General features: G+C 40.0%; 2 protein-coding genes across 2 annotated transcripts; both read right to left on the bottom strand.

The window, feature by feature from the left end:
- Positions 1-1205: 1205 nt before the first annotated feature.
- On the bottom strand, positions 1206-4717 carry tigara (TP53 induced glycolysis regulatory phosphatase a). Its single transcript, XM_051099361.1, has 6 exons — positions 3925-4717; positions 3283-3320; positions 3017-3138; positions 2548-2625; positions 2356-2466; positions 1206-1949 (listed from the first exon to the last, which is right to left on the bottom strand). Exons 1-6 carry the CDS (start codon positions 3954-3956, stop codon positions 1566-1568), a joined length of 765 nt encoding a protein of 254 aa, XP_050955318.1. The 5' UTR covers positions 3957-4717; the 3' UTR covers positions 1206-1565.
- Positions 4718-4824: 107 nt separating this feature from the next.
- On the bottom strand, positions 4825-23793 carry ccnd2a (cyclin D2, a). Its single transcript, XM_051099360.1, has 5 exons — positions 23260-23793; positions 21687-21902; positions 18716-18875; positions 13369-13517; positions 4825-8702 (listed from the first exon to the last, which is right to left on the bottom strand). Exons 1-5 carry the CDS (start codon positions 23452-23454, stop codon positions 8526-8528), a joined length of 897 nt encoding a protein of 298 aa, XP_050955317.1. The 5' UTR covers positions 23455-23793; the 3' UTR covers positions 4825-8525.
- Positions 23794-24063: the final 270 nt, after the last annotated feature.

Below are 24063 nucleotides of genomic sequence, written 5' to 3'. Positions count from 1 at the left end.
CAGTCTTTTTTTTTTTTCTCCTCAGAACTGGTCTTTACAACTCGCAATTGCAAGTTTGTTTCTCAATTCTGAGAAAAAAAATCAGAATTGCAAGATACAAACTCGCAATTGTGAGATACAAAGTTGCAATTACCTTTTTTTATTTTTTATTCAGTGGCGGAAGCAGGCTTCCATAAGTACAAAACCCATGAAAGATGTCATTTAAAAAAATCTCCACATCGTTTTATTCATATTTTGGTCTATGGGGGGCGCCATTATTTCAATGACTTGAAATGGCTACACTCAGTGAGCTACTGGCTCTACCTGTTGCTATTTTTACCGCAACAGAACTCGGAAAAAATAAAATACTAATACGATGCCATATTGTGCGGCTTTCGGTTGTAATTTTCAGTCGAAGTGCAACAAGAGAAGTGATGTAAGTCTTTACTGCTTCTCCTAACGTTAAGAGGAGAAAAGAATGGGAAGATGCTTGTGGACGAATAAAACTTTATGAAGTCCCACTTCTTTGTTCTCTTTACTTCAGCCCTGATGCGTTTGAGGCTTTTAGTAGATCACAGCTACTGAAAGAGCTCACAAATGGCAGAGACGAGAAATGCTAGATGCCATCCTGACAGGATGTAAACATGCCAACGCTTGTCATGATGCCGCGGATTTCTTAAATAACGTAAGTCTTTAATGGGTCGTCTACTATTATATATTAGTAGAGATACAATTTACGTTATATTAAGCCATACAAGTCTTAATTCCTGGGATTCCCTTTAATGTTTGATGATGATGAGATATCAGTTGGACTTTTAGTGATTATGTAATTTTAAAGAGACAAACAGCAATACACCCCTGCTTTGGTCAACAGATTATTTAACTTTAAGAACACAATTTGGGTGCATGAGTTTGCAGAAATAAATGAATTCAAAAGAGTACTTAACAAAAAAATGAGGTCAAAGTTGCTGAATATTGACTGTTCCGTGCTGTTGAAGAACATGTCAGAACACTCTGCAACTTTTCTGCAAATATGAGGCAGAAATGCATATATAAAAATATTGTGTTTATGCAGGTATGTTTTAGAGTCAGTAAAAATTTAGGACAAGTTATTATAGTCATGTCTCAAAGATGAAAACAAAAGCTCTCCTAAATAACTTAAAAAATAGTTAATATTATAAAACGGCAGTGATTTAAAAGAGAAAGTTATAAATAGCACAAGAACATAAATGGAGGACATATTTATTTAGTTAAAATTATACTTTTATACATTTAAAATTAAATCAATAACTTACACAAACACTCCCTTACAGAATATTAAACACTTTTAGAGGTTAATATTAAATACTGCCAGTGTCTAAATGGTAATCGCACATATAAAATGATGTAATTGTTTATACTCATAAGTTAAAACTGAAATCCTTTTTTATACATCATCCTTCTAAAAGTTGATATGTTCTGTCCATCACAACATTCTGTATCATGAATCGGAATAAAGTGCTTGAATATGACTTAATTTCTGCATAACACGTAAACATTTTGTTGCTTTCTTGCATTTTACCTTTTAAATTTTTAAACTGTTGTTCTTACATGATGTGATCTCTTCTGTTGATAAACACACATTTCATGTCTAAAAGTGCAAGACCAGCATTACTACATTTCAAAGTGACAATAAATCGGCACATTCCAGTGTTCGGGCAGATGGAATACCGGTGAGCAGGGTCTAAACCACGGGGCATGGGGCACTTAAGATCCTCAAAAAAATATTTTATCATTATGCTCATATAAGCCCCGTGGCCAACCACCAAGGCATGGACAGGCACATTCAAGACTCCATCATCTGGAAGTCCTGCAGGAACCCTATCTGTTTCACCCGGTGTGGATGTTTCACCATCTTGTATTTTGTCTTGATGATCATTAGCTATTCGCTGGAACATAGCCTTGAGAAAATCCTTGATTCGCACCTTTACCTGAAAAAACAAAAAAGGCTTTCTATATACTGTAAAAATATCAAGAACGCCACTCTCTCGTGCATGTGTGTACAAAAGTTAGAGGTAGCTGGAGATTGTGGTTTATAAAGTTTTAAACATGGATATTTTTCTTACAAAAACGCATCGATTCACTTCAGAAGGACTTTATTAACCCTGTGTGAAGTCATTTTTATGATTGATGGATGCACTTTATTGGACTTTGAAACCTCACCACCCATTCACTGACATTATAAAGCTTGAAAGAGTCAGGACATTTTTGAACATAACTCTGATTGTATTCGTCTGAAAGAAGAAAGTCATTTACACCTAGGATGGCTTGAGGGTGAGTAAATCATAGGTTAATTTTCATTTTTGGGTGAACTATTCCTTTAATTATTTATTTTACCTGCTCCATGGTCTCTCCCTCGGATGGAGTGAACTCTGGTAAAGGCTGGCCAGCTGCTTTAGCCATGTTTTTCATTTCTATGACTCGACCTCCCTCAGCTATACCAAAACTCTGGAGAAAAGAAACTGGTTAGAGGTGCAAACTTTGAGCAGACATTTTTACTTATTTTATCAAGCAGTAGTCTGTACTTACTCTCTCTTTAAGTGATGGATCTGCTACTAGTTCTATTTCATGACAGGTTCTGTTGTTCTTCACAATGATCTCTGCAGTCTGTAATTTTACAAAGACGTGACTATTCAAGTAATAAAAGTGTAAACAAATATACTGTGCAAACAAATACACATAAGGGAAGTACGTTTTTTACAAGAAGGGCATGTGCAACCTTATAACAATATCTTTTGCAATAATTCCATAGTGCAACTGAACAGAAATTGTCTGACGATGAGTATTATTGATAATTTCTTTATCACATTAAATATGCATACTAATACTCAAAACTACTTGCTTTAATGCATACTAAATCTTATCCAAGGAAACATGCATTTCCAGCTGAATTGATTTTATTTGGGTTATTTTGCCACATTTGTGGAGAAACATCTCCCTCTACCTGTGGCCAGCTTGTATTGCTCTACTAGACTTCCACTAGAATGTTTCTGCTTACCTGCTTGGCACGTTTCATGTCACTGACAAATGCATTTGTGAATTTTACATCCCTGAGGTACTGACCAGCAGCCTCAGACTGCCGTATCCCAATTTCAGAAAGCGGAGAGTCTATCTTCTGACCTAAAAGCATAGAAATGATAGGTATAGTTTGTGGTTAGGAAAGCATACGCTGGCATACAGTAAATAGGCAAATAATAATGCTTATAATTAAATTATATTATAAATAATATAATGTGTTCTTTCCTGAAAAAAAAAAAAAATTACCTTGCAAAAGGCCATCTTTGTTGCACTGCGTCTCACCGCTGGTAAACCAAAACAGTTAAAGTGATAAGTAAAAACTATATTACTAACCAGCACACATTAAGTTAATCAGTTAGTGTTTTCCTAACTTAATGGGTTTATGGTAACAGGCTGTAAACACACACACACACACACAACAATAAGGGATTCTACAAAACGTCTTGCAATAAAGACAACAGACTTTACCAACATCTACTTAACATAGACAGTAATGGTAGTAACTTATTTTGACCACGGGTTAAATTAAATTTGCTTTTGACCTTTCACTGGAAGAGGGATTCGTACTGACCTTTAAGCTTAAGCTACAACAGCCAGGAGCAATATGATATGAGGAGCCCAGTAAACTTTAAACTAAATTCCCACCAGTATATTTAAACTCTACTAAACGTCAAACAACCCTCATGTATTATTACCGATCTACAGTATAATGCCATGATGATTTATTAAGAACTAACGTTACTTTAGCATAGTATAATTAAAATTATTCTCTCAGATCACTTGTATTTGAATAAATAATGCAGTGATTATCAGCTGGCAATGTAGAATACCTATGAATGAAAAATCAACCTCATTCATTAAGTAAACAAAACAAATAGGACAACTTACTGTCGGACTATCGTTAAACCAAAAGCGAGCATTGGTGCAGCTATAAAGATGCAGGTAACGTTAAGAGCGTCGTGAGGTTATATAAGATGTTCATCCATTGAGGCCGAAGTCGTCAGCTGTGTTTTCAAATAGCCGCCTAATATTTGCTACTTGGGGTGACAGCACTGACAGCGCTTATCTCCGCACTTCTTTTACCGGAAGTTAGTACGCATGGCTGGTAGGTCCGATTCAATTTCTCAGATCGGTTCTTTTGAACGGTTCAAAAACAGTACAGCGATTCTTTTCTGTCAAAACCTATTCACGTCATTACGCATACCCAGTAAGCTTTACTTACCGATAATACTCTAATATTTTTGTTTTGTTTATAAGGGTGCTTTTTGGAATTTTAAACACATTTGCTAAAATGCATTTATATTTCCTGGCTATAATATTTGTTGCATTTTTTACAGAAATAAAATACATACTATTTGTCAAAACCGTTCTCTGTTTAGTCGGTGGTGATAATAATGCTGTTATGTCATATTTCCAGTGCCTAACATTCTGCATCCGGTTCGTAAACAAATCGTTCAGACCGATTCCTTGAAAAGATCCGACTCCAACAGTTCGATTCAGTCTTGGCTCACTCATCCTGACGTAGAGATTTGCAGTGATTGGCGCCAGTGGCGCGTGGCGGGCTTTGAAGTTGCAGAAAGTCTGTCAGTGTCTGTCATTTAACGGTTTTTTTTAACTGTATATCATCGGCATTACTTTAACTCGACAAATAGGCTAGGTATTTAATTTTAAGTATTTTTAAATATATATTATTCTCACCAGCTATCCCTCAGTTGTGAAACACAGACATCGAACTATATGAATTTTTACCCGTGACGTAGTGAAATAAAGAGAAAAGGAGACGGAATGTTCTTTCAAGGTAAGTTTATTGACCTTAGCATACAGCATGTCCTCTCTTTTAACTTCATTCATGCTCTCAATGACAAATGATTTGAGTTCAACAGAAATCCAAAGAATATCCACAGAGTTGCCAAGCCCTAATGACTTTACCTCATAGTTCATCTCCTCAAAATCAGCTGTGACAATTTCTGACTTAGTTGTAATTACTTAGCGGATAATTCTGGAAAGAAACCTTGTTGAACAGCAAAGTTCAACGTCTGCTTTATTTTTGAAATGTGTCATTTTCCATCTGGCCTGTGTCTGATTATCAACACATTCTTTACCAGGTTCTAACATGCCGGATAGATTCCCATTGTTATTTTCAGCCAATAAAAGGGAACAATAACATAGGACCAACATAGCACCACACTCTTTAAAGCAGATTTATTGAACAGAGGTTGTGCAACAGACATAACTGAGGTACATGATATGGTTGAAGTGGAGAGAGGAGGGCTTTTCTCAATGTTGTTGCTTGTTTGATATTTACAGGTTTACATCCACTGATATGGGCCGTGTACATAAGACATTGTCGAGCGTTCATCACCTCCTCTGTCCACTGTTTCTGAAGTCCAGGTGGGAGCCCTGTAAGCTTGCTATTCATTTACTTTGGAAATTCACTTCCACTGAATTTACTACATCAGACACAGCAGAAATATCATAACCTCTCATTTGTGCGGTCCTTTCCAGGTTCCCGAAAAAACTGTTGTGAGCTGTGTGAGGTAATGGGAAAGTCTTTTTATGTCCAGTAAACCTGAGGTATAGAGATACCACACTTACAGAATGTGACAGAGAAAGAAGAGGAGGAAAAAAGATTAAAAGGTAAAGAAACATGCCTTAATAAGAGCACACTGTACAAAGAGCATTTCCAGTCGAATACTCATTTCATGTTCTTCTTTTACCCTCTACTTCTGTATTCTCAAAGTATTCTGTAAGCAGTAAAATAATTATAATACAATTTTGTTTATAAAATAGCAGCACACTGATGTGACATCACAACTATGTAATGTTATTTTTGTGTATACGATGAAACAAACAAAAAAAAATCATAGCTTTTTAGCAGCGGAAAAAAACAATAACTCATTAACAATATTGACACTTGATTGATGTCTTCACACTCTTTCCATCTCTCATCACTTTGGAATACAGTATCATACCCCTTAAGGAACGTAACTTCGGTCCATATTCAAACTCAAACCACTTAGCCACCCATACAATCTGTGAACAGTACTGTAATTCATTTTCAGAGCAGAGACCCGGGAAAATAATAAGACAGACTAACTTAATACAATAAGATTGGCAGGGGGTTTTGGTGCGAGGATGGAGGAAATGTGACATGTGAAACTCAAGCATCGCTAAGAACCGTTTCTGGAGAAAGGAAACGCAAGTACACGTAAACATCTCCTTTACCCACAGAAGGACATGCACACAAACACACACACACACACGCATACACAGACGGACACAAACCTAAGCTCGACTGCCCCTTTTCAAGGTAAGCTATGAGAATTCAGCATACGAAAGCCGTTTTGTGCTACTGATGCACCCTGTTTTTAGCCACTGTGTAATGACTTGTGGATGTTTTCTAACCCCATGCCAGTTCAACCTTTGGAAGCAGCATATTTTGGATGGCTGGGTAGTGGATCTTGCGCTTAATCTTGGCAAAACAGGGTGAAAGTCTACATCAGACTCAAGGCACTATATAACATTGTTTTTTCTGCAGTGTTGCAGTTGCACAAGTCTTTTTTTTAAAATCGAAAACTGCCCTTGGAGCGTGCAAATCAACAAACATTTTTTCTTCCATTTCGTTCTGTTATTTTGTTGTCTGATTTTTTGGTCTTTTTTATTATTTTTATTTTCGTTGCCGTTGTCGTCAGACATTGGTTTCCAATGCTTTAACGCTATAATGAACTGAACACGCCATGATTCAAACATGGGAAACCAGCCCAAAAAAGAAAAAAGAGAAAGAAGAAAAAAAAAACATTAACCTTAACCATTTGTTATCCATGGCGAATATGCTTTCTGAACTGAAACCGATGGAGTAACCTTCCCCAGTCGTGCGCTAGCGGTATCACTCAAACTGGTTTAGATACTGGTCTGTAATTCAAACACGAGACATAAAAACTAAAGGACAAACAAATAAACAGACAAATAGATTAAAGATTTTAAATATCAGGTGATGTATGGAAACCATAGCTGTTGTTTCTCCTTTGGCCTCCTTTCCTGCTTCTCTGTATCTCCATATCAGCATATTAACAAATCACATGTAACTCCACATCAGCATCCTCATCTCAGCAGCATGCTTCAAACCTCAAACCAACCAAGCTTCATCGTCATCGTCCTCGATCATTCTTGCCTACACATTCCTTTACTGCTAACAGAATTAGCACACATTTGCTCGCACGACTCATTTTCAACCGTATATACCAGCCTTAGGCTCCTTCAACACGCTCACGACAAAATACATAATAAACTGTCTGTATACAATACAACTGTAATATTTAGTGGGAGGATGCCACAACCATACCCACATATTTTAAAAACAACTCTTCTTGCCTTTAGAAGATACGAGGGAACGTCGTCGTCTCTGTCCGCTCCCTGTTCTTGCCTCCTCTTGTTCTGTGCACTGGGTTGGGCTCAGCCCTCAAGCAGTTTCCAGGCCAGTAAAAAAAAAGCATCTAACATATAAGGCACTGATACAGGAGGCCCTCAACGCATTGTGAAATCATGTACTATCCCCTGTCCAGTCCTTTGACCATGTGCCCACCAATGAACCAGTCTCTATGACCAAACACTTGCAGATAGATGATTAAACAAAGCCCACATGACTCACACAAGAGTGCTTGATATAGAGTAACTTGTACACGCTTGCACAAGAGCCAACATACACCACACGTAAATGCATGCACACAAGCAGCTTGACAAAAGCTTATTTGAAGTGTCTGTAACTTTAGCATCGAGAGACAATAACTTGCTTGTTTAACAGGAATAATAATAATAATCATAATAATATTAATAGTCTGATACATAGCCCCTGTTGCCCTAGCAAAAGAGCCTTGAGTTCTTAACATAAGACTTGTGTCTCACCACTCCTTTTTTAATCCCTCTTTCTGGTCCTAATGCACTTAGTACACATCCAAATGAATGGGCGCGTCCATTCATACTCATGGCACCTCATTGTGTGTTCAAGTTCAGGCATTCCAACATGAACCAAAAAAAAAAAAATCACAACAAAACAGGAAAAAAAACATAGCCCCACTTTTTGTACCCTTTCAAGCCAGTCTGATACAGTAGACTCTCTATTTAGAAAAGCCCTTTACACTATCACTTTTGCATTAAATATCATATTATTATGTTTACACAATCAAAAGAGTTTGCAAAATACTACACGCTTCCCTTCTAAGAGTCTGAGGCACCGTAGAGCTTTTTGCATCAGTATCAAATCATTTTAAAAATATCTTTTTTTTTGTATCTAAAATAGCTTTTTTTTTTTTTTCTTTTTTTTTTTTTCCATTTACGGGAGCAATTTTTTACTGGAAAATGAAGATAAAACTCTACAAAGACTAGCAAGCACTTTTTGTTGGGGTTGTTTGTTTTTTTGTCGTTTTTGTTTTTTGTTGTTTTTTTTTCTTTTTTTCCTCTTGAAGACGGATCACAGCGTTCCTGCAGCAAGCTCACAAGTTGATGTCTCGTACATCGGTCGGGGTGCTGGACTGGTCTTGGTCATCGAGCGCTTTGCTGCGCGGGCCACCCTGTTCCTGCTGCTGCTGTTTCTGCTGTTGCCGGCGGCCCTCCCTCAGGTTATTCATCAGCACTCTCTCAATCTGCTCCTGGCATGCCTTTAACACATCCTGCAATGCATCAAACACAAAGCATTATACAAACAGGCCACTTACATAGTTGCGATGTCTGGACTTTTCCAGAATTGCTTCATCAGTAGTACTGAGCAAATGCGAATTCACACAGTTGACTCATGGGTTTAACAGTTAAACCACAAAGTTTCCAAATAATAATTTTTATATATGCTTTCCAGTAAGGTGCAAAAAAAACAAACATGCACAGAGTTGCATCTTTTTTGCATTTATTTTTGGCATTTTTCCTTTTTTTTAGTGGTGAAGTGAAGTGGGAGAGAAAGAGGGGGGCGGGATCATGAAAGGTCCTCAAGCCTGGATTCGAACTCGGGACGCCTGTAGTGCAATGGCAAAAGTTACAAATCTCAAAGTCCACACCAAAGTGAGATATTTTGTTGTTAAAAAATCCCTTTTCAAGAACTACAACGAACGGCTCATTTGGACTACAGCGTTGTTTTCTGGGTGTTGTGATGTCACAAAGCTTATTAGAATATCATTAAAATAAATCCCGCCTACGGAAATTCAGCTGGTTGGGAGGTGGGTAGGTACGAGGTGGGGGATTAGCCGAACTTTAGCAATGCAGCGTGGGACGCTTCAACGAGCCACGGTGCGGCTGGTATAAACATAAGCATCAGAGCGTCAGAGCCGTAACATACGTAGACGTGAGCAGTATAGTGGGTCAAAAAGAGATTTATTCTTCATACAGTGTAGACAGCTTCACTTATAATACAAGTGTTTTGCATAAATTTGTCCTAGACTAGGCTAATAAGTGATGATGTACTTTGATAATGTTAATGTTCTTTGCTCGTTTTCTGTAGCTGCTTTTTGAATAACTAAGGAAATGTAAGCATTATATTTAGTAACTTACAATGTTTTTTATTAAACTGTTGTCATGTTAAGTCATATTAAAAACATTAGGCTGCATTTAGCCTTATGCTGGAGCTGGTTTTGGGCAATGAAACTAAGTATGTAAATAATTCAATAAATTAGCATGGTAATATCATGTATCGGCGATCGCGCAGGCTGACGATAGGACCAAACACTACATTAGCGTCAACTATACCTTAATATATCCTTAATTATAACGGAGCAGACATTATAATTAAGGATATATTGCTTTAGCAAGGGGCGTGGCAGTACTGAAACACAGTCTAAGCTGTTCGCCAATTACAACGTACGGGAACAGCTAACCAATCACAGCACTTCATTTTTCAGAAGGCTGGCCTTCATCAAACCCGGAACTAATCGAGCCATTTGTGCCAGGCTGGGAGAAATATATTGTAAAAAATGTAAATTATGTTAAAAAAAAGAAGTGTTTTTTGAGCCACCAAGCATGAGAGCATGTTGTAGTAAACCCCCAAAATTAAATTACGACTTTGTAAAAGAGCAAACAATAGCTGTTGAAAAAAACAGCACAGTTTGCTATGTTAATTACATCCATGTCCTGTGGATAAAACAAGACAGTGTTTCGTTTAAGTTTTTCATACCCTTTCATTTTCACAACAGCATGTAATGACCTAAGGGGATCTCACTTGAGCCCACCAGAGTGTTCTTCCTGCTCTGTAGAGCTAAGAACAAAAAATCTTTTTTTTAATAGATAAAATATGAGAAATACCCAATGCAACCCTGTGGGTGGCTCCAAAGAGCACATGGCATATTTAAAATGGCTTTCACACTGTCACCAAAATGAGCAATAATGCCCTCTAGTGAAACTAAACGGATGCACGGTGATCAAAGCTCTCCCTCCTGTTTAGTGGGTATGTCTGAGGCACACCAGGCGTCTGTGGGAAGTTTGCTGTGAATGGCCCATGGGCAGGGCCCGTGGAGAATGTGTTGCTTGTGGAGAGGCTGCATTCCTTTGACATTTACTGCTAATTAAAAGCTGATGGGCCCAAGTCTGAACTTATGTTATGCATTGCTCCTGGGCCGTGCTTGTAGAAGCAGTGTATCACACAAGTGATTGGCAGAAAGCATTTCATCTTTTTTTTTTTTTCTGAGGATGAGCTTAGTATCACTCAAAGGATGTTTTCTTTGGTGTCATCATGGGCAACATCCTTTGAGAGGTCTCCTGTTTCCCACCACGATGAGCCATTATTAGTCATGAAAAATAAATTCCTCCTAGAAAATTAACTAAAGCATAAAACATGTAAAGGAACTGCCTGTGTCTTACCACAAGAATGCCAGGCCTGACTTCTTAAAAGACGTTTCCCTGTGCGCTGCTCTTTATAGCTGCACAACCAAACTCATGCCAAGCCCTAAAGGCTTAATTCAGGCAACTCTAATAGCTTCAATGTGTGACTACTGGTAAAACCAGGACTTGCTCTAGAAGAGCATCTCAATTATTAGATCCAGAGAGGGGTGGCACTTCGTGAGCTTCAAGATTCAAGAGTGGGTGGTCCCTGGCTAGTCCAACCCCGCCCTGATCAAGAACACTCTGTATCCCACCGGAAAGAGTCAAACAAGTTAATCAAAGTGGATCGAAACCAAAAGGAGAATTCAGCTCTATTGATTGTAATGTCAATCCAAGTGTGCCATCTTGGATGAAAGAAGCCTAAAGGACAAAAACTTAAAGTAGCCACAGAAAACGATGTCTGTTTTTTATTGGGAAGTGAAAGCAAGGATTGCCGGGTTCAGAGCACGGCCATCACAGCATTGAGAAATGAAAGGGATTAAGATGTCCCAGAGGCCTAATGCAAGAGGCCAGGGGGCCTAACACATGATCCCGTGTACCAAAAAAGCCTTGAAGTTCTTCTCTAAATAATTTGCAACTTTTCAGTTCCAAATAACATTTCGGTTGCAAATAACAGAGTCCTCATGACATTATGACTTTAGGCAAAGGAGCATTCTCGGCATGCCAGACCCAGAGTTTCTAACATTTCACCTACTTTTAGAAACTGCGGTATCTCAAAGAGTGCGTTCTCTCTTCCTGATTAGTTTCTCCATAAGCAGAGTTTTAGCTTCTAGAGGTACCACTGAAAACAACAGCACAATAAGCATCATTTACTGTAGCTACAGTAGCAAACTTTACTGTAAACATCTAGTGCCAGGTGAATATTTATTGCCTTTTGCTTCTTTCTTAGAGAGACCTTAGAGTATTTGTGGAAACTTCAAGCCAATTCCTGGTTTGGCATGCATGTGTGTACCTTACTGCTGCACAGAGTATGCTTCACCAGGTGTGTCTTAGGCTACACACACATTCCAAGGGCGACTGGAAGAGGCTGGCTGCCCCTATCACATGTCTACTGGAAACTACAGGCACTGGACACCACAAATGTCAGCAAGGTTCCTGGTGGGGAGGCTGGCAGCATCATTTGGAACTGGGTTGACTTTCCTTCATACTCTGTCTGACCGCTCACCTCCCAACCTCAATCTGGAAGGTCCTCATACACCAAGGTATGATAAAATCTTGTTTATTGAAGACTAGGTTTTTCTACTTGACTCCTGGTATAGATATCTCACTGATTTACCAAACGGTCAACCAGTTCCATTTAGAAAGGACCTCTAAGACTTTCCTAACACAATACTACAGTTCTGATGGGCAAAGTGTGTTTGTCCCAAACAAATTCAGTGCGCAGTTTAACCTAAGGATGCTTGGTTCAATTCCTTGGTCTGAACCGACTTCCACTGAATTGTTCACATGTGTCATCCCAAACCTATGTGACTTTCTTTTGTGAAACACAATAGAAGATACTTTGAAGAATGTTGGTAACCAAATAAATTTCTTCTGTGTTCCATGGTGGAATGTAAGTCATTCAAGTTTGAATTGACATGGGGGTAAAGGATGACAGAATGTTCATGCTGTGTGAACTATCCCTTTATGTTTTCTTTAAGGTATAGCTTAGGGTAGCGTGCACAGCCATACCTGCATGTTTTTAAATGTATGGCTTGTTGGCATCCAGCAATGTGACGAGTTGTTCATGGACCAGGCAGTTCATTCCTTCTGCCCTGGACCTCACACTCCTCAGACACTGAGTACCTTTACTGCTGTGGAGGACTATTTGCTTTTCCTCTGCTATGGTGTACGACTTCACACACCACATGCTGGGGCAGCAGGCTTTCTACCAGCAGCACTGCACTCTAGGGTATCTTGGGGAGGGTTGACCTCTTCAGGTCAGGGCAGGAATTAAATGTGTTTCCTGGGTTCTTCTCTTAACCCTACTTTTCTATTCTCTGTTGCTTTTATTTTCCCCCTTAAACAAAGCTAAATGACCATGAGGTGGTCGCTCGTGCAAGAGTACGTGTGAATTTGTATGCAAGTCATATGCATAAAGCCATAGTTCCCCTGACACATTCCCCTAGCCCTGCGGATTCTTTCCTTACACTCTCTCAGTCAGGGTCAATCCCATTTCACTTCCAGTAATTCAGTGGCTGAATGTGAAATTGAATTGAAGCTGGACCCAAGCCCATTGAGTAAATAGGGGAAATGCACAGCACTCCTCTCACAGTCCTACAGGCACAGCTACACTCGCCCCACAGATTACCAATAGCGTTGCTGAAGAATCTTCTCAGAATCATCACAGTCTCTGTTTTAAAATAAAGAGTGCCCCCACTTTCAAATATATACACACTGTGAGGTGATGCGCCTGCATGGACATACCTTGTATCATAACGGTTCGTTCAAGTTCAAGTTTTTAGTAAAATTTATCATCAAAGCAGCAATACTCACAACTTCTGTGTTTGTGATCTTGGCGAGTAACTCTGTTAGGTTGTCTCCCCACAGTGAGCGGTTAGTGCTGTTCAGCTGCAGGCCACAGATAGCCGCTGCCACACTGCCCGTTGCGATCATGGATGGAGGGTACATGACGAAGTTAAAATCTGAGGAAAGAGCAAAACCAGGCATTAAGATCTGTCTCGAAATGAATGCAAAAATTCACAAATCAGGAATACTAATAAATAAAGCCCTTTCCATTAGGTCTGTGCACAGTCCTTTGCTAATGACTGCAGCCCAGGATAATGAGGGTTCACTTGGCTTGAAAAGAATCTGAAAAGCACCCCCACCCCCATCCCTCTCCTCCAGTCACCCTTTGCAGATCGGCCCCTTTTCTTCCAGCTCCTAAGTAAATCGTGTGCTCCTTGAAAAAAAGCCCTATAGCCTTCAGAAAGGATGGAATAAAGAGCCACAGTCCCCCTGCCAGTGCTCACTGCTGTAGGTCCTTTTTCCACGTGTGGTCACAGGCGTACATCTCAAAGACCAATAACCTTGTTAGCTTTCTCACTGTCATTCATAATGCAAATAAGACAGCTTGTGAACGGGCCTGAAGCCCAAAAAGACGACTGACTGCGAGAGGGGGAGGAAGAAAGAGGAAAAGAGAAAGAAACGAACAGCTTACGCTGTCTGCCCCCTGCCTCATTGATTTCTGTCTTTCTTCTTTTTCTACGGCTCCCCCTCTCCCTTTTCCAGACGCATACCCCAAAGGTTGAATGGCACACATGCTCTAGCTTTGTTGTTACAACAGCTCTGGATTTGTATCAGAGTTGCTGCTATCTTTTAGCATATTAATTGAGTGTGGCCACTGATGGACCTGGGTCTAGTGAGCAAGAGAGTGTGGCCTCATTGTCTGAAATCATCACCTCATCTCATCCAATTGAGAGATGCAACATCAAGTCCTCTCCTTGGATTCCAATTCAACCCCGACAGCCAGCACAAAAGATGGGTGTTGGGGGAGGGTGTTGTTGGGTTTCAGACAGCAGGGGCGGCTGAGGGGGGCACTAAGCATCATTCTTTAGTTAGTGTCCAGACCTTCGTAAGGTTTTGGCAGAAGAAAAGACCCTCCTACCCACCTCATTCCCCCCATGCCATTCCTCTGATGCAGGGCCACCTCTGGGCTCATGGTCCCACACTCCCTGGCAGTCTTTGCATTACCATATTGCCATATTCAATTGCAAAGCAAACTGTGTGTGATGGCTCTAAGGGTGATTTTTCTTCTCTTTTCTTTTGAGGAAAAAAAAAAAAATCAAAGCCTTGGGGCCTTTGATAACTGACGAGCGTGCCTTCATTGCCTTCTTAACATTCAAAGCCAGCCATTTTGAAGCTCAGTGTTGACAAATAAATGAACTTATTATACACTCTTCCCTTTGTAGTTGATTCCGGGCCAGAGAAAATTTTATTAAAAGAAGTTCTGGTCAAGCGGAAGAAGACAAAACAAACCGCATTGCAACTCTTTGGGCCTTTTGGAGCAGGGAAAGAAATTGGGTGCCCACACACAGCTTGCGTGCGCTGAGTGGGTTGCAATCTGATTTTTCACACTCTAGACAAGACAAGTTTGTCGAGGGAACAAGAGTACGCGCGTGCTAGCGGCAGAGCTGGACGCTCTGGTTTGTGAGAGTGGTACGGGAAGAATGGCTGTATTCTACGCGGCTTCATTGATATTCATGCAGAGGATAAACAGTGTATGTAGCTGAGTGGGGACGCCTGTGATGGAAGGCTCCTAGTAAGCGGCGGCTGGCTGGCCTGGTATACCAGCCTCTCACCCCCTTCAATGGACCATTCTCCTGCCCTCGCCACACTGCATCCCCAGACCTGTGCCAACACAGCAAGCTCCTTGGTGGGTGCAATGTGCTGTATACGCATTTAACTTGTAAATTAATTAAGCGTCCGGAAAGTTGAGGAACGGCCAAAGAGGCCGATGATTTGAGGGGCAATAAATCAAGTGCCAGACGCACATGCAGATGTACAGGTTTGCATTAACAGAAAGTCTTGTTTCAAGCAGCCATGTTTGACCTGACTGATAAAGATCAAACATAAACATGAGTTTGGCATTGCAGTTTAGCACTCAGTCACATGGAAAGTCCGGTAAAGTGTGTAAGTTTAGATCTTAACGTCAAAGAGAAGTTCACTTACCCCCTTGTCATCCGAGATCTTCGTGCCTTTCTTTCTTCAATCGTAAAGAAACTATGTTTCTTGAAGAAAACATTCCAGGATTTTTCTCCATATAGTGGACTTTTATGGTGCCTGCGAGTTTGAACTTCCAAAATGCAGTTTAAATGCAGGTTCAAAGGGCTCTAAACGATCCTTATCTAGCGAAACGATCAGTTATTTTCTAAAAAATTTACAATTTTATACTTTTTAACCTCAAATGCTCGTCTATTCTCTGTAATGAATATGTGAACTTTTGTCCTCCTCATGTGAAATTGTCCTACATCGCTGCAGTGTTTACAAAGTGAACGTGCAAAGATCAAATGCCCTTTACAAAAAAAGGTAAAACAGCGATGTCGGATGATTTTGAAGTTGGAGAACAAAATTAGATGGGAGTTTTTCGACCTGTACACATTGCAGATAATAAAGATGAGCGTTTGGGTTTAAAAAGGAAAATAACCAATCGCTTCGCTAGATAAGACCTTTCTTACTCGGCTGGGATTGTTTAGAGCCCTTTGAAGCTGTATTTAAACTATTTTGGAAGTTCTAAGTTGCGGGCACCATAGAAAAAATCTGGAATGTTTTCGTCAAGAAATATAATTTCTTTATGACTGAAGAAAGAAACACATGAACATCTTGAATGACAAGGGGGTAAGTAAATTATCTGTACATTTTTGTTCTGGAAGTGAACTTAATAACTTGTAGTTATGTTGTGTCTCATTATGAGGCTTTAAATAATTGGATGTCTGGAATATTTATGTCTAACATTACTTAATACCATTACATTAACCGTCTATTGTCATTGTTTGAAAATGATCCAATCTGCCACAAATCTTCAACAAGTAATTTCATCATCAAAAGCAGCGTGTTGGTCTGCCTTGTCAAACCATAGTAAAACAGATGAATTAAAAACAGGAACCCTGTTTGACTGTTAAAATCCTGTAACAACTTGTTTCAGTCTTGCTCCAGTGCAGAGTCTTGAGCAACAGCAGTCAGGCCGGTGTGGGAGGAAACAGAGCCTCTTGAATGAGAAATGACATGAATTGGTAGATCTAATTTTCAGGCCTGCTGAACTCTCCACCAGTCACAAGTTATTTATTCTTCTTAAGTGATTTCTCTGATAAGTAAACATCTGAATAGTGGCAAGATGATGTACGTATACATCTACCGACAATGTACGGACGGCGAAGTAAAGGGGGTGCTGGGTGTTTAACAGTAAGAATGGGGTATAATCGCTGTTAATGAGCTTGTTCCTGTCCAGGCCTTCGACAGACTGCCCTCCAGAGAAATGTTTTATCGGGTGTTCCTTCTGCAATGACCCTTACATGCCTCTGCATATGAAATGGAGGGTTGTTCCTTTTGTCTCCTTTCTTGCTGTCTCTACCCGAGCCTTCCAGTCATTTGCATATCTCTGAAAGGCCCCTCCATGTTATTAATTAATACCGAACCGGTCTACTCTGCCTGACCAAATCTTGCCGAGTGCTCTGAACGGAACTGGTCTATCAAAAGAGAAGAACCATTAAAAATTAGCTGTCGCCTTTCCACGCTCTTCTCTTCCTTTCCCACTCAGGGCCGTGATTTATGCATGTCTCAGAAAAGAAGAGGACGCGGAATTCTCCGCAAATAAAGCAAACTGTACAGAGGAAAGAAAAGCGGCGGTCAAGTCATCTGCCCAGCAATTAAAATCTTTTGGATACCCATTGAGTCCCTGTTGTTAAACTAGCAACTACTTTGTGTATATAACAACAGAGGTATATGTCACTACCTTCTGAAAAACCAAGCTAAATTATTATCTTAGTTATCATCAATGCTCATCCTGTCAAGAACAAGAGATTCTTATCCAATGATTCAAACCAGTTTGGATTCTGTTCAGAACAGTTTCACAAGAAATCTACATCTAGTGCAAAAACCAACAGGAGAAGACATGTCAGCTCTCTCCCCTCATATCCCACTTTCCCAAAGTCAGACTCACTCCTGAAGTTCCTGGGGAGCTGAGCAACCCCAGGGAGGAAGGGAAAAGCCTGAGGGAACAAGGGTGGTGCACTGGATCCCATTACTGCCTATGGTGATGTTGGGTGCAGGCTTGGCTGGGAGAACCAGCCCCACAAAGGCTCCTGATTATGGGAAAGTCGTCATGCCCTGGAGCATCTGGGAGGCGTGAGAAGAGGGGATAAGATATGAAAACATGACATGCTTTACTATTTGGCTCGCCTAGAACAATACACTCCTCACGTTTTCTCACCCTCCTCTCATCTCCATGTTTGATCTCCTAAAGGTAGTCCACCTCTAGGAGAAGGAACAGTATAACCACTGGCTCACCAGCACGCAGGAATGTCCTTAACTATACAACTACCCTTTGAAGTGTCACTGCATTCAAGCCTAGCCACTGATATGCCCGCCAAACATACCAGGCAAGCACATAAGGCTTCCAGAGAAATTCTCTCCATTACACATCGCTATTTCAGTCCACATAGTTTCTCATGAATGTAATGAGATGGCATCTGATAATTTGCCTGCAACGAGAACCTGAATCAAGTTGCCATAGATACTAAGCCCACAGAAGTCGGCTTTGATTTCAGGTTTTGCGAGGAAAAACATGGATGTTTTGCAACACATCACTTACTGAGGTGATGAAGCAAGACATCAACACCAACTTGACTGAGCAGTGGATCTTTTATCAGTCATACTTAAAAACATGAGTGGAAGACAAATACAAGTTGCCAAACACTATCTTTCCTTCTTTTTTTTAAATTTATGGACTAACCATGAACACGATAGCTAGTGTAACCTAATTTCTAGATGGCTGGATACTTTGCACAAATGCATGTCGAGAAAATATTCATTTAAAACCGAGCAGGATAGGTTCTGTGGAGCACTACCCTGTTGAAAAAACCAGCATATGCTGGTTAGGTAGGTTTTGAAGCACGAATGCTGGTTTAAGCTGGTCCTTAGCTGGTTTTAAGCTGGTCATGTACTGGTTTAAGATGTGAGCTAGTTGCTTAGGACCAGTACATGACCAGCTAAGGACCAGCTTAAACCAGCATCCATACTTCAAAACCTACCTAACCAGCATATGTTGGTTTTTTCAACAGGGTTCACATTCTTTGTGGGCATTTATTTATTTCTGAACATCTGTCATCTACATTGAATACACTACCTGTTGCACAAAGGGCGATGAAAGTCTGCACATGTTTACGGATCAGGTCCAGCTTATCCTCAGGCAGCGGAAGTTTCCTCATAATGTGCTCAATAAAGTCATTGGGAGTGACAGCAGCCAGATTCCACTTCAATTTGCCCAGGACAACCAGCTCCCATTCCTTGAAAAGAAGGTTTGAGGAAAGAAGCAAAATCATTATAGATTCAAACGTAAATACTTTGCGTGATCAGAATCAATTAGCAGTACTTGAGATATTCAGATCTCAAAGTTCATTAATAAAAATCTAGCATTAGTAAAACTCTGCGTCTTGGCTACGCAAAGATACAAGCTGAAATCCTAAAAGCTACAAGGCTGAATGCAGGCACACTTGAGTTGAAAAATGGGTCACTCAGATTGCCCAGTCACTTCGCAGAGGCTGTCCAGCATCGGGTACTTTCCTCCTAAGCATATAAGTGTAATTGTGAGTATGTTTTATAGCGATCTGTCAAGTCAAAAGAGGTCTGAGTACACAGTTAAATGTTGGACCTGTCATTAGCCCATGTGCAACCACAAACACATTTGTAAAAACATTATATTATATATATATGAGAAGGCTTGTAATTAGATTGAGGTGTAACCTCAATGGAATAAACAGGGCTCAACAGTGACCATGAATGTGACAGTGCTGATGACACGATTTCGTCTTTTGGGGGCACTCTTGATGCACAACATGAACTTGCTTTGACCTAACTCACAGTGACAAATGTAAACGTAACATGCTAAGTCATTTGGCTTCGGTCAACAAGAAGACAACATCCGTCAAATAACCACTCCCCCATCCTGTTTAAAGTGGGGTGAGTAACAGGGGAGCAAGTGACTAACTGGGGAAAACTTGCATTTGCTGGGACAGTCCTTATGACTGAGCTCTCACTCAGATGGAGGTGGTTTTCTCCACAAGTCAACCACACGCATTTTAGTCATGAGATGGCCCAATATGGTTGCCATTACCTTCTGAGAAACATAGTACAGGCCTTTGCAACTGCTCTAAAGCACCGACAAGGATTGAACGTACACCCCTGCAGTGGCTTTCTAAGTGAAAAGGAATACAATGGCAGCCTTCCGCTAACGCGTGATTTCTCCACTTCCTCTGCTGGATTTCACTGGTGAGTGACTCACCCAAAAGTACAAACAGCTACACGTTCTTGTCAGTTCTTTTCTCAGGGGAGGTGCCTCATGTGAACATGCAGCCCGGATGACATGTTGGAGCCACATTTGCTCAATAAAAACCATTGACTCCTGGTACACCAAGAGAGGTATGATGGAATGTAAACTATGAGCAGAGGCGTTCTCCAAAAGAAAACCAATTACATGCTAATGTGAAAATGAGGCTTTGCGTTCTAACTGATCTGTAAAGTTTAGGCAGTATAAGCAGTATGCATGATCAGTTTGCTGTTGTTCTGTGGAGAACAAAAAAGATATTTTGAAGAGAGACCATTTTGGACCCCACTGACTTTGTACGGACAAGCATTCTTCAAAATATCTTCTTGTCAAGTCTGGAACGACATGAGGTTGAGTAAATGATTACTTTTGATGAATCTTCATTTTTGGGTGAACTTTCCTAGTTAAGTGAAGAGGCTGAACATTGCATAAAATGTCAGCAAATGACTGTGTACCTATTGTCCAACTCAATCTTTGGTCATATTCTAAGCACTGTAGAACATTTATGAGGCCATAAATGACCACAAAAATTTGACCCATTTTTAGGTAACTTAAGGACAACATTTTTTTTTTTCTGTGAACTTTCCACTCAGAAGTCCAGTGTCACCTCACAAGTGCTCTGAGGCCAGCCCTAAAACTCACTGTGACACTCTTGCAACACAGCCTTGATGCAGGAACCCACTTCCTTCTTTGAGCCCTCCAGTCGTACCTCTAGGCTGCCACTGTGGTTTCATTTGCAAGAACTTTTGCCAGCTAACGAGGACAAAAATGAAGACGACTGTGACAGCTGATCTTCGGCTTCCTGCTTCTGTTGGACTTTGCAGACCAGCAGAAGCTCTAACAACAACTACAAAGATATGACACTAAGCCCAGGCTAAGAAAAAACAAAAACATCACAGCAGCATTTTGCTGAGGACTCATAAATAAAATAATTTTTTTCTTTGGCCTGAGCTACTAGAAAACTGCCCACTAGACACTGATGAGCTAGTAGTGTCAAGAGCGGAGGAAAACCCAAGTGCAGACGTAATGTAGTAGAACGTTTTTATGCCACTTTGTAGTGTATTTCCCCTTGACACTGAGTAATGAGTAATTTACCAGCATATTTTGCCTTTGTGTCTTCAGTATTTGCTTTAAAACATTACTCATATAGTTAACCTATGCATTTGAAGAAGCTGAATGATGATTAGCCAATTAGACAGTGACAAGCAGTCAGTAGACTGTCAGTAATCAGTAGATCTTTCAATTGGCAGAGTCTTAAAATCACTGGACTCCTGTAAGACTATCTATAATCAACCAACAAATACAGGTGGAATAAGACCTCAGCCTTGATGTAAGCTGTGGGTTGCATAGTTGCCACTAGATGGCGTAATAGCCCTGTCATGCATGGAAACGTACTCTAATACCCTTGAGTTGATATTTGAATGTTTGTGGAGAACATCCATCAGTCGGGAGAATATTTTGTCAAACAGAACTTGCTGCAGACTGCTTTTAATTCTTATGTCATTGATTTGTAAACATACACAATTTGAAAAAAAATTCCATCACAAATTACAGTATACAAGTATTTGCATAACCTGAAATTTTATTTTAAGTGGGATGACTGTTAAAAGATTTAGTGTTCCCCTAACAGCAGTATACACTGTAATGTAAACAAATAAACGCTTAGTAATATATATTTAGGAAAACTGTGAATAAGGTATGTAAACAAATTTCCAGCAGTGACTACAGATAAGTTAGAAAGTTTCGGTATGCAAAGAGTTTATTAGGTGCTTACCAGCAGTTCCTGCGGTCTGATTGAGTTATCAGTATAGATGCACAGCTTCTCTGCAGTTAATGGACGCGTCTCTTTCAATTTAGACGCAAGAAACATGCACACTGCGCCGAGCAACTGCAAGTTACATTTTCTTGTTGGTACCACCGCTAAAAATCGGTCCAAGTAGTTCATAGCCAGTGGAAAAACTTCTTCCTCGCATTTCTGTTCCTCGCAGACCTGGAAAGGGCAGGGCATAACTTAATAAGTTCAGAGGAAAAGATGCACGTGGCGCAACAAAATTAGTCTAATTTATATGACTCACAATGACTATATATGCATCAAATAATTATGACGAGAAAACGAAATACGTAGTATTGTCCATCAGTTGCATAGATAACAGGTTGTAAATCGTCACGGTAACATTAGAGATTGATTCCAAAAAAGTGCGATTTTTTGTCATGTCGCTGTTATAAATGTATAAATTTAATGGATGAAAAGGGGACTCTAACATCTTTGTCAATAGACTCACATTCCTTTGGTTCATTCAGTAAGAAATGAATTCAAGTCACAATCGCCCGAGCCAAAAAACACCCATGCAACACAGTACGGGATCTGTTTTTTTAATTCGTCATATTTTCATAAAATATTTAAAAATATAAATAAATTGTCTAGGTCCACTATTCAAACCTCTAAATATTCAGCAATCCTTTTCACATCATTCCCGACAATTGACAAGCTATCAAATCGAAGTTTTATATGATTAAAACGCGATTTTTTAAACGAAGTAGCATGCGATCTTAGATGAGTGCGTCACCATCGGACCGAAATATTTTTTTCAAAAATTTTTATAAATTCTCCTGCTCGATTCACCTGACAATTTAAGACATGAAAATAAAGCTAAGGTCCTCCTCTAACGTTTCCAACATTCAGAGATAAGAAATATGAAGGATTCTGACAAAAAACGAACTTAATTCCAAGGCTATAGACTTCGATCAGCACGGGTTAAGAAGCAGTGCGGGCCCTCGCCCCTTCCGCAACCATATATTTCAAAAAATTGTACAAAATTATAGAAAAGTAATTCCCAATACATTCAACCATAAATATATAGCTCAAACGCTCATTTATCAAGTCATGCACATGTAAAGAGTTGTTATGATCATTTTGTTGCGATAAAGTTGTTGTGAAAGAAAAACCAACATGGCGATGGTTAGATGTAGCACAGCGGCAAGCATTGAAGTGCATACGTGTGCATGGAAATATTTATCCAAAAAATAAATAAATAACATTAAGCACGATTCTGTCCTCTGTGTTAACGGAACCGAAAACTTTAGGAAATATGCGCTTATGATCACTGACATATGTCGAAAACCTCCATCCCCCTGCAAATCTAATCGTGAACTTGGTCCAAAATCAGCGCTTATGACTGCAATAAAATAAATAGCGCGACAAAATCGGATCTGCCATTTCGGAAATATTAAAGAAGCTCCTTTACTTGCATTCTACAGAGCTTACGTGACAGAATAAAGGAGAAAACACTTTGCTAGACGTTTTGAAGATACGGTGTAAGCGCGGAAATGATCGGGTAAGTACAAACCTCCAACATCCAAGTTGCCACCATCCTCCGCATAAAGGGCTGAATATCTTTCTGAACGCATTTAAAATATGAACACTGGGGAAGAAACCTCTCTTCGATGGTCAACAAGCTCTGTAGTACCCTGTCATCATATAGAAGATTCGGGTCAGGACGGGCTCTTACAATGGTGTCCATCTCGAGACAAAGCAGTTCCATGATTGTTACAGTCCTTTTCGATCTCAAATATGCCTACAAACAGTCAAATACAATGCTTGCGAAATGTCAAAAAGAGCGGAAAGGACTTCTCAGGCACATAAAATCAGTCTACAGGGCTGTCCAGGTTAGTCCTGATCCTTTTGCAAACTTTTCCCCACTAGTCTCTTTCTCTGCTCTGCTCCTCTAGCTGCAACATTTGAGGTCTGCAGATGTAAGGCTGTGTGACGCAAGCTTCACAAAGCAGATCTTATTATTGGCCAGACGCAACATGCTTGGTCTTCCTCTTCTTTTCCAGCCCTCTTGCTCTGGTTATCAATAGCCCCCACAAGATGGACAAGAATTACAATATTGGCTAATATTTTTATGGATCATGCAAGACGTTCATTCTTAGTCAACTCACCCATTAATGCGCAACTATTTTAACGAGGCTGGATAAACGTAAACATAAACACAGCGCACCCAATGCAACACTCAACTTATGTATGATATCGCAAAAAGTTCTAAAAGTGGGTTTGTTTTGTTTTTATTGATGATATTATTTCGTATCAAATAATAGGCTATGTCTATCCTAGATGATCAATAGTCATGCCCAGGCAGACTTTTACGCAA

The sequence above is a fragment of the Labeo rohita genome, chromosome 25 (assembly GCF_022985175.1).
Source record: "Labeo rohita strain BAU-BD-2019 chromosome 25, IGBB_LRoh.1.0, whole genome shotgun sequence".
NCBI classification, from domain to species: domain Eukaryota; kingdom Metazoa; phylum Chordata; class Actinopteri; order Cypriniformes; family Cyprinidae; genus Labeo; species Labeo rohita.
The sequence above is the reverse complement of the archived record's forward strand: the minus strand, read 5'-3'. Positions and strand labels throughout refer to the sequence as shown.